At 39.8% G+C, this 15,035-nt stretch overlaps 1 protein-coding gene across 7 annotated transcripts in view; it reads right to left on the bottom strand.

The window, feature by feature from the left end:
- Positions 1 to 15,035, bottom strand: part of MYOM1 (myomesin 1) — a 79,951-nt gene that overhangs the window by 18,720 nt on the left and 46,196 nt on the right. For all 7 annotated transcript variants that reach the window (XM_065832029.2, XM_065832028.2, XM_071804213.1 and 4 more), the window contains 10 exons: positions 14,146 to 14,260; positions 9,295 to 9,451; positions 8,294 to 8,400; positions 8,128 to 8,172; positions 3,902 to 4,038; positions 2,921 to 3,065; positions 2,274 to 2,333; positions 1,950 to 2,017; positions 1,250 to 1,363; positions 491 to 578 (listed from right to left, as the gene is read on the bottom strand). In XM_065832029.2, the coding sequence (XP_065688101.1) occupies positions 491 to 578; positions 1,250 to 1,363; positions 1,950 to 2,017; positions 2,274 to 2,333; positions 2,921 to 3,065; positions 3,902 to 4,038; positions 8,128 to 8,172; positions 8,294 to 8,400; positions 9,295 to 9,451; positions 14,146 to 14,260 (1,036 nt within the window). The remainder of the gene's footprint in view (positions 1 to 490; positions 579 to 1,249; positions 1,364 to 1,949; positions 2,018 to 2,273; positions 2,334 to 2,920; positions 3,066 to 3,901; positions 4,039 to 8,127; positions 8,173 to 8,293; positions 8,401 to 9,294; positions 9,452 to 14,145; positions 14,261 to 15,035) is intronic.

A 15,035-nucleotide genomic window follows, 5' to 3' on the forward strand; every position in this document is an offset into this window, starting at 1 on the left:
TTACGTTATTGAGTTGGAATGCTAATCCATCTATATACACTCTAGTAGATATGTTTTTCTCCCCTGGCTTGGAAATGTAAGTGAAATTTTAAAAATGTAATAGTCACAATGAGTGGAAAGTCCCATAAATAAATGAATAGCAAAATATAATAAAAATGTGAAATCTTTTAAAATTACCTAGTTCTCTAATTTCTTTCTACATTTGTAGAATTACGCTACTGATGGTCCCCTGAGGAAACCTGTTACCATTTTGCATAGCGTTAGTCATTGTATTCTCCCAAAATTATACGGAATCCAAATCCAATAGGCTGCATTCAACTTCAACTGAAAAAAATCTCTGCTTTTCTGACGAGATGATCTTATACACAGGAGGAACAACGCCACAGGAAGGTGACACACGCAGTTGCCTGCATTACCCTGAACCTGCTTGCAGGCGAGCAGCCAGGCTGTCAGCTGGTGTGGCTGCCAGCGTGCAGAAGGTGCCTCTGACCTGTGTCCTTGAGTGTTAGCTCGCTGGTGTCCTTTCCTCTGTCATCCTTCAGTATGACCTCATACGTGCCAGCATCTTTCTTAGAAAACTGCAATATTGTAACAGTAAAATCAGCTTTCAGAATAGTTACTGTGGAAAAATCTAGATTTTACTCCTGAACCCAGCTGATGTCCCATCCCCATCCCTAGGGAGGTGCCTGATGGCCTGATGTCCAGGGTTGGTGCTGCTCCACTGCCCACCATGTGCCCTGCTCCTGGTTGGGATGGTGGGGTGTGCCTGGGCTGGGGGGAGCCCTCAGCCCCAGGGAACCCTGACAGTTCATCCCTTCCTCATCCAAAGAACTGAGAGCAAAGAGGTGAAGTGCTGAAGCCAGGTCACAGCCCGAGCCTGCAACAAGGCTACGTAGGGACCAGACCTCTTTGGTGACTCCGAGAGGGTTGTCCTCTGAAAGCCTGAGTGAAAAGCGCTTTCCAAATGCCATTCACAACACAAATGTGGTCTCGTTCTGTTGTTAAACTGACATGCAAAGGAAGTGACAAGCTTATTATCTCTTCTGTCATCATTTCCTGAAAATCTGAATGAGCAGTTATAGATAGACATTTGCTTATCTAAAGCACAGATGCCTTGAGAGTTTTTTCCATTTTTAAAACCCACATCCTTTTTTTTGATTGTTCTGCTGAAATATCAGATTAGATTGTATCTTTCATCTGAATTCATAACACTAACTTTAGCTGAGGGCTAAGAAGGACAGTCACTCACGTCTGATATCAGCAGAGTACACACGCCATCTTTAAAATCATGTTCTTCATCTACCATTATCTCTCTGTCGTCTTTGTACCATACAATGTGTGTTTCCTTCTTAATGTTAGCCACCTAAGATGGAGGAAAACAAAAACATAGTAATTATTCTCTTGATTTGAGCAGAGGAGCTCAGTGTCACATGGGTTAGCCTGTTCAAGTATCTCATAAAGGAAGAGCACATTTTACAACTTGGTTGCAGTGAGTTGTTGCAGGCCCCCATTTAAAAATGGGGGATGCAAGAAGGAAAACAGCAGGGATGAAAAGAGAGAGAAAAGAATTGCCAACATCTTCAAAGATCCCAGGGAACCAGTGGGTCGTGTCCAGGGAATTTCTACACATACAAACTGGCCAAAAATGAGCAAGTCCCAGGATTCACAAAGACTTATCATTCCTATTCAGGTGTCTTTTCCTGGGTGGGTGGGTGGCTCACAGGCCTGAAGGAAAAAGTTGGAGGTGTTTTCCAAGGTGTTTTGTTATAGGCAATGAGCAGGCATCCCAGCATGATTAGCTTCCAGAGGCTGTGCCGCTATCTAATATGCTGTTGCGAGCAGACAGGCAAAGGACATGTCTTTAGTCCCTTCCCGCCCTCCTCATCTAAGTAGTAGTGGTAGATCAAAGTGGTTTGAACATTGTACTCAAAGTTTTCCTTGCCCCTTACCTTGCATTTCAACATCACATTACATTCATCAGTAACTTCCCATCCTAGTTGATCCACAAAATGAGGACCTGTTTAAAATTACAGATACATTTTTAAAGGTCACATCAATGGTATTCATGTTACAAGACCAAAGGCAAATGTATTTTTCTTAACAAGAATACTGTCATATTTTAATGGGTTTCTATTTTTCCTATTTCTCCTTCAGAAGGTAAGCAACTATATAACAGAACAAAAAACATCTCTTTCAAATCAATATATATAAAAATAAACAAAATCTTCTCAGACTAACACGCATGAGATTCTTAGAAATATCTGTATTATCACCTTGTTTCCTGTGCCACTCTTTTCTCTGGAATTCTGCTTCATCCTGCAGCTTCTTGAATACTAGGAATTAAAATCAAAAAGAAATATTATGGTTAAACTTCATGTGCCATTTGTACAGTAATGAATGTCACTGTAACAGGTGCAACTCTGTCCCTTGGAGATCAATGAGAACCCTGCCATAGGGTCAGGTTTTCACTGAACATTTTGAAGTGTCAGAAGCTGATTACAGTTAACCCAACCTTCCTAGATGCTTGTAATCATCAGGATCATACAGCTACTTTCCACTCTTGGTAGGAAGGTAAATGAGCATCAGCAGCTTCAGCAAGCTGCTTTTGCTCTGAGAGGTGCAGCTACTTCTTCCCACCTGAGTGGGCTTTTTACATGCAAAATTTTTATTCCATCCATAGAAAAGTAAACCATGACAGTCTGAAATATTTTGCATTTCTATAGCAATTCCCCTTCCTCCCAGCACTTCAGAAAATACCAGTTCACACACATGTGCTGTCCTGTATGGGGCAGGCAAGCCCTGTGACATGAAAAACCACTGGAACAGCTATTGGTATTGAAAACAGTGCAAAGTGAAGGTCACAACTAAAGTAGCCTCAGTATAATTTTTCCGGCCTACCATGCAGTATAGATTAGCTTACCATCACCAATGAGGACAAGGCTGGATTGATTGGTTGCTTTTCCATCCTGCAGTTGGAAAGTGTAAGTGCCTTCATCCTTGTCCTCAAGCTTATCCATAATCATTTCAATAAGGCCAGTGTTACGGTCCACCTTCATTTTATATTTCTTCAGGAATGGAAATTAAAGCAACAGTTAATGGATGTCAGAGTCAGAAAATATTTGTCAAACAGTATATATTATCTTTAGCTGAAATTTTGTTTTCTCTATTTAGATTCCGACTATCTTTAGCTCCAGCTTTAAACGTAAAATGAAATAAGAAATCACTTAAAGGTGAAGCCTCTTTACTGATGCTATACAAACGTGATATTCCTGTTGTATGGTGACTACTGTGTTCTTCTTTATTAGAAAGGTTTAGATTTGTATCTCTTCATAATAACTATTTGAGGATGATTATATTTTTATAAAGTTTTGTGTAGAAAGCTCCATCTCTGCCTTCTACCTGATATTAGTGTTGCAACAAAAACATGCCATGTCATGTCTTGGGAGCAACGAGTTCTGCTGCTGGAAACAACCACTTGGGATTTTTTTCTTGGTGTAATAAAGAGAAGTGAGAACTGAGCACAAGGGCATGCGGGGGCCATAGATGGAGGAGATAGGATGAATCTGGGATACTGTGGTGACTTCTTGAAGCCCACAATAGTTGCTTACCTGCTCCCTTATTGCAGGAACTCCCATGGTCCCCACTAGTTAAGAGAACACATAGTACTCACAAAGCTGGTGGGAAGTCATTTGACTCCACTTCATAAGCTGCACCCAGTAGAATTCAGCTGCAGCTCAGAACTATGGACAAAATCTTTCTAATGATCCTTTCAATGACATGTTATTTCTCACGAAAATGCATTAGTGTGGAACAATAGTTGGAAGTATGTTGAAGACAGAGACAGTAATACACATTGATACTCATAAAAATGCACACACATATTAGCACTGAAAAGGCTTACCTCTCCATTGAAAATCTCTTTATCATTAAATACAAAGTTGGCCTTTGCATTGCCAGACAGTTTTTCAGCTTGCAACCAGAATCTCACTTCACCTTTTTCCAAAATTTCTACTGCCAACTCAGAGGCAAGTGGAACAACTACAAAGAAGAAAGAAAAGAATGGAGAATATACTTTGCCTGTACCCCAACAACTATTTTCTTCTATAATCAGAAAGCTGCTGCTTTCTTTCTTTCAGACTTGGATACTGTATACAAGGTAGCGAGATTAGGATAGCTGTTCATATAGACAGAATGCCTGTCTACCGACATATATACAGGATGACAGACAAGAATTAGTCTTTCAGTTCTTCAATCACTAGGTCTGTGCAGACTGGAAGTGTTCAGGATTTGAGTCATGTCAATGCCGCTCCATCTTAATAAAAGACTAAATCTATTTCAAAGGTAAACTGCAAGTATCTCCGCAACGTGGTGTGAGTCTGTGTAGTGCAGATCCACGTTTAATGAGTCACTTAGCAATGCTGCTGTAAGACAGTGAATTGACTCAGTGGCAAAAAAAACACCAAAAAAACAAAAGCACGAAGCCAGATCATAAAGTCAGCTGCTGAGCTACAGGTTGGGAGATATTTGTAAGCACTCTGATCCTCTGTTGGGTGGAACCTCCATCTCCCAGAATTCATGAGATGTCACAACACACCTCCAGTCTCTCCAGTACATTTTGTGTACCTATGGACTAATAATGGAAATCCCCTGCATATAGAACAATTCCTTCTGTTAGTAGGAAAAAAAAAAAAAGTGTACTGCAGGTAATTTTTGTTTGTTTGTTTGGGTTCTTTTCTTTTTTTCCCTTGTTCTTTTATGTAAAACTCCTCAGCTTGCTTTCACATTATCTTTTTGTTAAAATATCTTAATCAGCAACATCAAACATGAGCACTTAGACTCTGCCATTGGGGCATTCTTCATGTTTTATTGGCTTCCATCATTTTTAGTTGTCTTAGCAGATGCAAAAATTTTCAGCAAAATCGTACTCCAGGGAGTATGTATGCTGTGTATGAACTCTACCCTGTAATCTCCACTTTCACACCAGTGTAAAGTCTGCATTGCAATGGTGTCACATGGAACAGCTGAGGACAGTGTACAAGCACATTGCAAAATGCTTGATGATGTAGTCTAGTGATAGTGTAACTATAGGCGCCTCCTCCCAGACAAATCACAGAACAGGGTTTCCTTCCAACTGAAAATTATTCTATTCTATTCTATTCTATTCTATTCTATTCTATTCTATTCTATTCTATTCTATTCTATTCTATTCTATTCTATTCTATTCTATTCTATTCTATTCTATTCTATCCTATCCTATCCTATCCTATCCTATTCTATTCTATTCTATTCTATTCTATTCTATTCTATTCTATTCTATTCTATTCTATCCTACCCTATTCTATTCTATTCTATTCTATTCTATTCTATTCTATCCCATCCTATCCTGTCCCATCCCATCATATCCCATCCCATCCCATCCTATCCCATCCCATCCCATCCCATCCCATCCCATCCTATCCTATCCTATCCTATCCTATCCTATCCTATCCTATCCTATCCTATCCTATCCTATCCTATCCTATCCTACTTTGTATGTGCAAAGGCTCAGCTACAGCAGAAGAGGACTGGGACTGAGGTAGTGTCTAATTCCTCTCATCCTTCTATTTGCACTGCCGTAGGTGACTGAGGTGCCTTCTGGAGCAGAGCTGCCATCCTACCCCACTGCCAAACAAAAGAGGGTGAGGACTCCCCACATGTTCCTTGCCCACACTCACACCTATGCCCTCGCACACCTACATGTATGATTTTGGTGCCCAAGTGGCACAGAACCTGTCTCTCATTAAAATAAGCCTTCTGGGAGGTGAGTCAACAGTCACAGGGGAAATATATATATATAATTATGAAAAAGACACAGGCTTAACCAGAGAGCGGAGGGATTGTGTTACCATGACGGAGCAGGGCAAAAATCAACCCCTTAGGAGGGTGCCCCAGCAGTGCACATGGTCCCCATGAAGCTTCCTCACCCAGTGCATCACCTTGCTTGTAACAAACAAAAGGAATCTCAGATCTTGCATAATTTCTCCAAATAAAGGGACTGAAAAGCTACAAGAGCCAGTGGAAACAAGAGGGAGAGGGTGTGAATAGACATCAGGCTGTGCTGCTTTTGTCTCACTGTCAGCTCTATGGCAATTTTAAACCCCCATTTAATTTGCATGTGATTAAGTCTGAATATCTTAGTCTAATGTGGAAGAGAAGGAAGTATCTCAGAAGCTGTTAAATAAATGGCTGAAAGGATGCAAAAGGATTGATTTTGTGAAACGGCTGTTCACTCCCCAGCCCAAAGGAACCAGATGAATCTGTGTGCCAGTCCTCCACAATCAAAAAAAATTTATATTATAAAATATTTACCTAAGCACTGACAACTACTTTAGGTATTTTCCAGCCATCATGCTTACAAGGTTTGACATCCTATTTGTATAGCATCACAAATTACAGGAAGCACTTGACAAGGAGACCTCAGGTAGTTGCTACATTGAAGAGTTGGAACAATTTGTTTCTACACAGCACAAATACATTATTGCACCCATACATAGTTGTGTTCCGTAAGGCTGCATTATTCAAGCAACCCATTTTCCCATGAAGCTACTGGCTGCAGATGTTTCTGAGCAGAAGTTATAATTAAATGCTGTTCAGAAGTACAAATGAAGCAACATGCAAGGGCTTGTGATGAATCAGAAATGCCTAGCAACTAGAACAGAATAGCTATTTTTTAAAGAGAATTTGACTAATCCTCAAACAGATTATCTGTAGATATGACTGAAGTTTCATGTTGATCTATAGGAGCTCATTATTATTTTTCCAGCTTCACAGATATAGCCAGGTGTTTCTTAACTCCTATTTGGTTTTTTTTTGTTTGTTTTGTTTTTGTTGTTTTTTTTCTTTTTTTTTCCTTTGTTTTTTTTCTGGTGTCCAAAGGTCCCAGTAAGACATTTTCTTCATTGAGGATGCATTCTGCAGTGACCTCCTGGACACCCATGCACAGCTAGAAAAGTACAGCTACCTAACATGATGCAAAAGACAAGATACAGTCTGTGTCCCGAGGAGCTTATTTTGTGACATTAGTTATGAACACAGAGGGTGGAAGAGCATTCAGAAGAGAAGGTTTTAGGTAAGTAAGGATGTCTGATGACAGTAAGGTTTTGTGATGACTAACTTTCAGCATGAAGATACAATTAGGAGGAAAAAACTGGGAGGAGCAGGAGTAAACAAGATGCGTGAGCTGTCAACAAGCTGCCAAAAGGTGATACAATGTACTGAGTAGAGCTTATGTGGGAAAATCACAGAAGGAAATGACAAAGAGAGATGATGTGGCAAAAAGACAGGCTGTTTCTGTGGCCAAGCTTTGATTGTGCTGAGAGGCGCATTGTGGGCTGAGAAGGCAGAGGTGCCAGCAGTGTGTGCACAAAGCTGAACGTGTTACGACATAGGCAAGAGTTTTAGTGCCTGAAATGAAGAAGAAAACATAGTGGGAGAAGATGAGACAAGGTTTAGGTCTAATCTTGTTCTGTGCAATAGGATTCATTATACAGTCCATTTTTTTTTTTAATTTTTTTTTCAGTTATTGAAGTTACATTCCAATGAAAATAACTAAGTTGTGCTACTACCAGGATATCACAAAATTATGGGAGATCTGTGGAGTTCACAAAAATACCACCCCAAGTAGAAGGCAGGATGTTCATATTGTCAAGTGTTATAGGAAAGAGGGAGGCAATTAATTTCAGCAGGAAAATTCTGTATATGTAGATAATTACAACTGAATTCACTATGGTTTCCTGCTTTGTTAACCTTAAATTTAACTTATGCTAATTTCAGTTGGAGTAAAGTTAGACAATTTTTCAAATAGAAATTTTCAAATTTGGTTAGGTATGCTGAATAAGTATAAAAGGCTGTTCTGCAGAAGAAACAAAGCCAATGGGATATTATTTTCCAACTGTTATTGAGATCTGCCTAGACCAGTAGCCTGCAAAAGATCAGGAAGGAAGGCGGGGGAGGAAAGAACCTTAGATTTTCAATTCAAAACCACTTTAACTTGAAATTACTCCAGTGACTTCCCTACTTGATGATGGCAGGAGCTTTGTGATATGCCACTGCATGCGAAACTCCCCTACAGATGTTTGATTCACTTACTTGGGAATTTGCGTTCGTGGCTCAGAGCAAGTAGGCGTTTCATTTCTGCAAAAGACATAAAAGAAGTAATATAAGGTGTGTATGCCTTACGGATCTGAGAGACACAGTAGCAGGGAAAAATAGATGTGAAAGCAAAACAGGCATGCTTAATGGACATTATGTCTACCTTCCTCATCAATTGTGTGGCTTGATGAAACTCCATCAGTGTCTGTAACAACACAAGAGTAAATTCCCAAATCATCTTCTCCAAGATCCTTAAAGATTGCTTTTGACCTATAGGAAAAAAAAAAACAAAAAAACAAAAAAACAAAACAGCATTTTGATAAACAGGTGAGATCAGTCTAAAGCAAGCCCCTTTATTAGCTTTTGCTCTGACTGAAGGAGCAAATGATGGGCTCTGGCCCATATAAATCAGGGTGGATCCTACCATGTGTGGTACAAATCGAGATGGCACAACTCTCAAGCAGTGCCCAAAGCACTGAAGATAGCTAGTTTAACCTAGCTCATGTTGTCAAATCTTTGATGAGCATGAAAGGATACTGTAAGTACAGGGTGGTTCAACTTTCACATGTAATACCAAGAGCCACAACTTCTTTCTGTATGGTTTCTATAACTAGAAGGGCACATAGGTACTTCACAGGCTGATCCTGTGCATTTGCTATTTCTTCCCCTCTGTTAAAAGCCTGAAGAAACAGAGTAGGCTTGTAGAGCATTATAGAAGCTACCAAATCAGGCCTTGGTGACGCTGTCAGAAGAGAGTCCTGCTTACTCCAGCGTCTCTGAAGGTTGTGACAGTGTTACATGGTAAAAGCACTTTGCAAGTAGCCAGATAATTTTATCCTTTGGAGATTTAAAATAATAACAGTAGGAATAATAATAATTTGCCTTGATTGACAGGCAACAAGACAAGAGAGCACAAGTTTTCTCTCCCTATGCCCAAATATAACTTGATTGCCTAAACAGGAGGCCTGACTCATTCTGCGTGAGCTACCTTTTCCAAATGGTCTGCATACGGACTTGCTGGAGAACAACATACTCATAAAGTAGCCTTCCAGTAACAGAAGAAGGTGTAGCTTTTACTGAGGTCACACATTGAAAAGGATGGATTTCTGTGACCATCCTGGATCTCCAAAACATGTGAGCATTGGTGCCCCCAAGGGTTCTTACTTTCCGCCTTTGGTATCGATGTTCAGACGAGAGTCATCCTCAATTGGTTCATAATTCTTGGACCAAACAAACTTAGAGTTTGGAGACATCTGATCACATTCAAAGTTCAAGGAAATTACTCCATTGTCGTCTACATCAACCACCACTTCCTTGGTTCCTGAAAGACCAGAACAAGGTGATTCCACTTTCTCAGAGAAGCCAGCAAAAAAATGTATATAGATATCGCTTATAGGGCAGATTAAGCACATCCTTGCCATTTTACTGGTCAGCACATAAATTGCTGCAAGCATTGGCATCCTCGGTCTTTCGTTCACAAGAACAGTTCTTATTCTAATCCGTAAAAATAAGGAACAGATGAAATGGCATCATAAATCAACTGATTTATTTGTGCAAGTCTAAGCACACAAGAGAGTTATGATACCCTGGAAAAACCCAAAGGGGAAAAAAAAAGTAAGCCTCTAAATCCACTAAATATTTGAAATATTAAATAGCAACATTTTCCATGGCAAGGAGTAGTCAGAGTTTTCATTATGCAGTATGAATTTCTTATTCCCTAATTAGATAAGAGCTCTAAAGGGAATACTGTGTGCAAGTGTTTGAAAAGGTGCAGGAGGCTGAAGAGGAAACAGCTGAGTTGCCCCATCAGGACTCGTGCAACAGAGGCACATTTTCTGTGACTCTGGCTTCACTCCGGGAGGTTGGTTTAATTGCTGTACTTGGCATCCGTCCCTTCCGCCGTCTGCAGCATTAACCCCAGACCCACAAAGGGAACGAATATTTGCAATTAGCTGCTTAAGTCTCCCACCCTGTTTTGCCAGTACCTACAGTCCTTGAGCTGGATAAGGTGACCCAGTTTGTCCTTTAAAAGGCCCTGGGGGTGAATCCCAGATCAGAAACCTGAAGGCACCTCTATCCTGCCCTCTCGTACCCCAGTGAAGCTGAGGGAATTTTGTCTGGGATTCAGGAGGCTCGTCAAGCTCGTCATCTGTAGCATTAACTTTTATTTCAACAAGTTGTCTGAGGATGTCAGGGAGAGCTTGTGCACTGAGAGGTGCTGGAGAACATCCAGCCTCTCTTTCCGAACAGCTCTGAGCTGGATCTCACATCTGAATAGGGCACTCATGTTATATTACTGAGCTTAAGACAATTCCAGGCTGCCTGGAATGCTAATGACACGCTTTGTCCACAAAGTATTGTACCTTAAAGACAAGAGCCTTATTCCTGACATGGAGATTAAATGCTTTATTTTCAGCATAATTCTTAATAAGCCTCAGGCATACAAGGGGATTTCTGTGTTTCATCGTCCTAATACTATACATATCCTCTCCAGCACTGTGAGTAGCTCCTGTAATGACAATTTGTGTACACCCAGCTTGCTTAGTCTTTATAATTTGCCATAACCATTTAATGAAAGATAAGATTAATATTCCCATTTCGGTAGTGTTATTTACCAGCCCTCACAGTAACAAAGCGCATTAAGTACCAATATATGATAAATTAAGTCTAAGGTCTACAAATATTTTACTAGGCAGCAGGATATTTGCAAATTTTGAATAATTTAATTTATTACACATAAATTCATCACCTGACATCTCATTAGTGTTTAGCATCCTATAGATCATTAACACATGAATCCTTTGATGGCAGCTTATGTGCAAATAATTACAGCCAGAAAGTCCACTAAAAAGGCAGAACCTTTTATATTTGTTTTAAAGTATTGTCATTAAGATAACACTGCATAGCATTTATTTCCAGAAGTGACAATGGTGTTTACTTCTAATATTTATATAAGTAAAAAAGAACAAAAAGTCTTTTAAAATTACTGACTAGAGGTCTCCACCTCTCCTATAAAGTGGAACCAAAGATGCTGCCATTATAGTAGCAGTCTTAATTTCTCTCCTCTATATCATTTGGTGGTTTCTACATATCATCCAGAGCTTCTCTTAAAGTCATCATAGAAAATAAAATATTTAGATGTCATATCAAGTCTCCATTTATCTGAGCATTTTATTACATTGAAAGGAAAGCGATAACATGAAGATAAAGCAGACAGCTTCAAAACACTAGCATCATCTTGAACACAGCTAGTCAGAAAAGTTGAGTAGGACAGGGTTTCCTTCATTTCTGTGGTTCAAACCGTTCGCAAGTGACTGATGCAGGATCAGAATCTAATTTTGGTTTGCAGCAAGATGCTGAAGGACTAAGGGGAGCAATGGGGAAAAGCTGCAGTCTGCTCTTGGATTTCCCCTGCTTCCTGTGAGAGCCCCACACACTGAAGTGCTTTTGTCTAAAGACAAAGCTACAGCTCAAAAGCAACCTGGTTTGGTATTCATTTATGTGGATGAGTTTTTCATTTAATTTTAAAAGATAACTGTAAAAAATATATATGGTTTTCAAATAAGAGAAGGCGGATGTAAAGTATCTCATTATATTTACAAATAACCCAATAGAGAAAATTGATGCCTCTTGTATTAAAACAAATATTTTAATTCAGGCTGTTATTTACTTACATTCTCTGGTTAGAAAGCTCAGTTGTCTGGCAATTTTACACATTTGCCAAAAGCAACATTCCAGCAGGAATTGTTTACAGAAACCTGACAATATTTAGTTTCCATCCGAGATGTTATAATAAAGGCAGCATTCATTGGTCAAGACCAAAAGATTTGCAGTAATTTAAAAAAATTGTATGATTGTTCTTGAGACTTCTGTGGTTTGAGTGAGAAAGGTGGAAGCCTGCCCAAAAGACTGCTGTCTGAAATATTTTTTATAATAAGCATTTTGTCATTTCTTAATACTTTTAAGAAGCTTAGTTTGGTGGATGCCGTATCTACAGATCTCAGCTCAAAATATGGGTCAGCCAGATTTGTACAAGTAAATAATTTTCAGCTGAGATTTCACTGGGCCAAACCCTGACTTTCCTGTGATCCCTAAGACATTACACCTCTGAACGTGAGCCTTGCTTGCAAAAGGGTCACGATCCTGAGGGCCACCTCTAATGGTGAGGTCTGTAAACCAAACGTTCTGCTCAACTTCATATTGCCAGGTGGGGCACGCGTCTCATTTGAGTGAACATTGAAAACTCTGTATGGCTATTTTTTTTTTGGTCATGATGATCATCTTTGCAAGAGTTTACATTCATATTTTTTTTTTGAAATGTAATGGCAATTAATCCTTTGTTTAGTACACTTAAAGATTATTATAATAACAATTTTTCATCAAAAGTATGACAGATAGCTATTAACTCTCAAAGAAAATGGATAAGTAAAGCCCAAAGTTTAGTACTAATACTGGTTTGATTCTCTTTTTAGAAGTGGTTGCTGTATAAAGTTGCTTTCAAGAATAATTTTTTAAGTTTTGCCTTGATCCACTTGCAAGTGATGAAAATAGCCCCAGTGCTTCAGTGGCTTGTAGATCTGAAATTATGGCTTCTGCATTTTTGGAAGATCCTGTCCCAAGCCCTCTTTACTCACACATATATTCTTTTTTGTCCTCATATCCCAATATTACACCCTTCCAACTTACCGTCTACTCCTTCCAGTCCCTTCCTCCCATCCCAGCCTCACTAACCCAGTCTCCTCACTCTGAGTTGTTTTGGTTCTTTTGTGCCCAAAGCTTCAGACCTCCTTTTTCAGACTTTCTAGACTTAAAGCCTCACTGAGAGCTAACTCAAGGCTTCTTAGGATTTTTACCATCCTGGATATAAGGACCAGGTATTTATGGGAGCTGAGCCAGTGCTGCCACAGGAATGGGAGAAGTGAAAATGGACCTGGGAGTCAGAAACAGGGAAAGGCTCCTGTGGTAACGCTCCTGAGGCAGCCGGGGTGGGAATGCAAAATGATTCTCACTGGTGGCATCTGCTCAACACGTCACAGTCGATACCATCCCAAATAAATCCTGACTATTTCTCCAGGCATGAGCAGGTATCAGCCTGACTGCCTGGGGTCAAGCAGGGTAGGCAGCTGCCTGCACACGTAATCACTGCCTGTGTCTGTGCCCCTGCACTGCTAATTGCACTCCCTGCCAGCCTGCCCTGCCTGCCTGCTGCCTGCTGTCATTCCTGCTCTTTTAGGGCTGTTAGAAACCTTTCCCACGGGTGATCAGATATGAAGGTTTGTGGGCAGAGGAAGGGAACTTGGCAGATGAAAAGAAGGTGTGTAGTGGATCCAGGCGGGGTTGTACCCCTGTACCTTGTGACATCATACTAACTTTATACTAGATTTTGTCAAAATATCCAGGAGGGGTTTTTTCCATCTTGCAGGACCATTTTTCCACCTTGTAGGACCCTCTGCTTCTAAAATAGTCTTTAGATGAGTAAACCACAAGCCCACGCTTGCGTTTTCTGTTAGGGACTTGGTGACAAAAAGAAGTTGATTCTGATCATAGTCACCTATGTTACCTGTATAGCTAAACTAAACTTAGGACATCCTGAAGTTCCAGATGTGGATATTCTGCCTCTGCCCTAGTTCCTATGTTTCTTGCTGGCATTATAGACACACTGGAGTCAGCCTTCAAGGAATGATCCCACTAAGCAATTGCACTTGAATTCCTACTGAAGATAGTCTCCAAACTGAGCTCATTATGTTTTTAAAGCCAAGAGAAAAAAGTATTTTCTTTCTCCCTTTCTGCAGGCATAACATAAGTTAAAGAAAGGAGAGAGATAAAATGTGAACAACTCACTGACCTTAAAATACACTAGACAAGAAAGTAAGAGATGACCCTCAAATAATTTCCTACCTAGTAAAAAAGCTTGACTTGAGAGGGGTCAGACTGTTGACATGCAGCCTGTAAATACATTGCACAAACATGAACCTATTTAAATATGTCAAAGAAGAGGAAGTATTTCTAACAAACCTGGTCGTGTTTCAGCTATGACAGGATCTGTGACATCTGATGGTTTCCCAACACCAGCCTGGTTTGTTGCCCGCACACGAAACACATAACTCACACCTTCATTTAGGCCACCTATCTGGAAGAAGCAGATACACATACATGCATGATGTGTTACAAAACACTGGTTTTAATTTCACACTTCTTACAATTCCAGTCTGCATGCCTGACAATTATATTTCCTTTCTTTTTGTTTTTCTCCATTTTCTGTTGACAAATATTTCTTCCTTGTGTTTGGTTTTGGCTTTTTTTTCAATTCCAGGGTGACACGACTGATCTGTTTGGCTTGGTCCTTCCTTGTATGCATAGCTAACATTTAGACATCGTCATTTCTGTCATTGGTTTCTTTGCAATAGGAACATTGTAATTGGAACAGAGTGTTTTTAACTCATGTACATTGACCTCTGAAACAGCATAGTCTTTTACTGCAGGTAGATTCTGGCTTTTCAAAATGAAATTATCAGGGTAATAAGTGCCAGCCACAACTCGTTTGACTTGAGGAATTATACTGACATTAGAACACCTACAAAGATTCCTTTAAAACATATATGAAAGGATCACACTTAGAAGTGAGTTGCCTTTCAAATATTCTGAAAAGCATACACATAGCAAACCTACTTAAGACATATTTCTAGAATGGTGATACACTTGATCCTTTATTTGGAAGTTATTCCACAAAATGTTGTAGCATAATAGTGCAAAAAAGTTTGGGTTTAACTTGTCATGAAAAGTGAGGGAAGGGTACTTTGTATTAGACTCGCCTGCCACATCATCGCAGCATCTATTTTTGTGCCATCAGTTTTTATGCAGTGATACCTATCTTGCACTTTGAGCTAGAAAATGCTAGGGTTGCC

This window comes from Patagioenas fasciata, chromosome 2 (assembly GCF_037038585.1).
Source record: "Patagioenas fasciata isolate bPatFas1 chromosome 2, bPatFas1.hap1, whole genome shotgun sequence".
NCBI lineage: Eukaryota > Metazoa > Chordata > Aves > Columbiformes > Columbidae > Patagioenas > Patagioenas fasciata.